The sequence below is a fragment of the Emiliania huxleyi genome (genome assembly GCF_000372725.1).
Source record: "Emiliania huxleyi CCMP1516 unplaced genomic scaffold EMIHUscaffold_421, whole genome shotgun sequence".
Lineage (NCBI taxonomy): Eukaryota > Haptophyta > Isochrysidales > Noelaerhabdaceae > Emiliania > Emiliania huxleyi.
This window is the reverse complement of record NW_005198821.1, coordinates 52,487-54,524: the sequence shown is the minus strand read 5'-3', so window position 1 is coordinate 54,524 and position 2,038 is coordinate 52,487. Positions and strand designations below refer to the sequence as shown.

Sequence of the window (2,038 nt, the reverse complement as noted above, 5' to 3'; positions counted from 1 at the left end):
GCCGCGCGCTGCTCGACGCGACGGACGGCGAGCTGCGGGGAGATCTGCAGCTCAACGCGCTGGGTGGGCCCTTGGAGAGCGGGTGAGGGCGAGTTGTTTGATTCGACTGACGAGGGCGGCGGGCGGAGGTAGGCGGCTTCTGGTGCGCGCGCGCCTTCCTGCGGCAGGTCCTGTCGGAGCCCTCGCCGCGCGGCGTGTTCGTCGCCGTCGGCTCGATCATGGCCGAGCTTCCCGCGGCGCGGCAGGCGCGGGCAGCACGCGCGGCCGGGGGCCGGCCTGGCTGCGACCTCGCCCCACTCCTCGCGCCGTTGGCTCCACGCCCCTCGCCCCACGCCCCACGCCCCTCGCCCGACCCCCCCCCCCCCTTCCGCCCCGCCCGCCCAGGCCGAGTACTGCGCGAGCAAGGCGGCGATGCCAGCTCCACGAGGGGTGGCACATGATCGTTCAATCCGATGGATATGCCCTCCGTGTGGCTAGGCGGCGGTCGGCCAGCTCCACGAGTGCCTGCGCTGGGAGCTGCGCGCGCGGCAACCGCCGCACGGGTCCAGACCCGACCAAGCATGCGAGCTTTTCTCTTCACAGCGCAACGCGGTGTGAACAGGCCGGACGCGCGGCACGTGCGCAGCCTGCTCGTCCAGCCGTACGCCGTGCGCACGCGGATGATTGACGGCGCCGCGCTGCTGGGCGAGGGAGGGGCGCCGTGCCACCGCCGCTTCGCCTGGCTGGGGCTGCTGCTGCCGCCGCTCCGCCCGGAGGCCGTCGCGCGGCGCGTCGTGCGCGCGGTGGTGGAGGGGGAGGAGCGGGTCTACATCCCGTCCATCGTCGGCTGGGCGCCCACGATCCTCAACCTGCTCCCCGCGGCCGCGCGCGACGCGCTGCTCTCGGTGTGCGGCGCCGCCGACGGAATGCACGGGTTCCGAGGTTGCGCGCCGCCGCCGCGGAGCTAGTGCCGGTGCTCGAAGTCGTGTTCGGGCGGCGCTTTTCTCTCTTCGACCACCAGGGTAGCCCCAGCACTGGCGAGTAGAGGTCTCTCGCTCTACCCAATGGGTCCCTCGTGCCTCGAGCGGGGTACCCTGGGAGGGTTGGCGGGGCTAGGCGCCGCAATCAATATACGTGCCTGGTAAGTTTCTTCGAGACCTCGCGAGCGGGCAGTTGTTCACACCTCGGCAGTGTGGTTTGGGCAGGGCAGTGTGGGTTTCACACCCCTAGGGGATCGGGCGGCAGGGCAGGGCCCGGCACACGGCAGGCAGTGTATGTACATGCGCGGTTCGGTCGCCGCAGCCTTCGCCCTCCTCTCCACATCCGCGGCCACGGCGCTCGCGCAGCCCGAACAGAAGTGCCGCTTCTCGCTCGCACGGCCGTGGCGCGGCATCCGTGAGTGCGCGCCACCTCCTCCGCCTCCATCGCCGCCGCTGCTCAGCCTGCGCGGCGGCGGCGCGAGCATCGACCGCTCCACGCTGATTGGCATGTGCCTCGCGCTGCTCGCCGCGACGATGAATGGCGTCGGCCTCAACTTGCAGCGGTTGGGCCAGCGCCGGCACGGCCCGATTATCAACGTGTGCGGCGTGATCCTCTCGGCGCTGTGCGGGCCGGTCGACATGCTCTCCTACTCCTTCGCCGCCCAGTCCCTCCTCGCGCCCTTTGGCTCTTTCTCCCTCGTCATCAACCTCCTCCTTGCCTCCCCGCTACACGGCGACGCAGTCGCGCCGCGAGACCTCGCCGCGACGGTGCACAGGACGCGCGACAGGCTTGATCGGTGGCCCAGCGGAAGAGCCGCCGACGCATACTTTAGGCGCTCGTTATCAGCGGCGTCGCCGTCTGCCTCGCCAACGCCGACGGCGAGAGCGTGGCGCGCTCTTACGAGGAACTCATCGCCCTCGCAGCGCGGCCCGCCGCTCGCGCCTGGCTCGGTGGCCTCGCAGCTGCGGTCGCACTCCTGGCGTCTCGCATCCCCAACGCCGGCACCGGGCCCACGTCCGTCGCCCGATTCTGCTACCCGCTGATCGCGGGCGCGGTGGGCTCGTGCACTGCGCTGGGC

At 71.8% G+C, this 2,038-nt stretch overlaps 2 protein-coding genes across 2 annotated transcripts in view; one reads left to right on the top strand and one right to left on the bottom strand.

The window, feature by feature from the left end:
• The window catches only part of EMIHUDRAFT_118738 (hypothetical protein), a gene marked incomplete at both ends in the record, with an annotated part of 1,794 nt that extends 847 nt beyond the window's left edge, over positions 1 to 947 (top strand). Inside the window, 3 exons of the mRNA XM_005769472.1 lie at positions 385 to 429; positions 478 to 542; positions 602 to 947. Of these exons, the coding sequence (XP_005769529.1) occupies positions 385 to 429; positions 478 to 542; positions 602 to 947 (456 nt within the window). The remainder of the gene's footprint in view (positions 1 to 384; positions 430 to 477; positions 543 to 601) is intronic.
• Positions 948 to 1,606: 659 nt separating this feature from the next.
• The window catches only part of EMIHUDRAFT_470336 (hypothetical protein), a gene marked incomplete at its 3' end in the record, with an annotated part of 6,001 nt that continues 5,569 nt past the window's right edge, over positions 1,607 to 2,038 (bottom strand). Inside the window, exon 6 of the mRNA XM_005769471.1 lies at positions 1,607 to 1,922. Within this exon, the coding sequence (XP_005769528.1) occupies positions 1,607 to 1,922 (316 nt within the window). The remainder of the gene's footprint in view (positions 1,923 to 2,038) is intronic.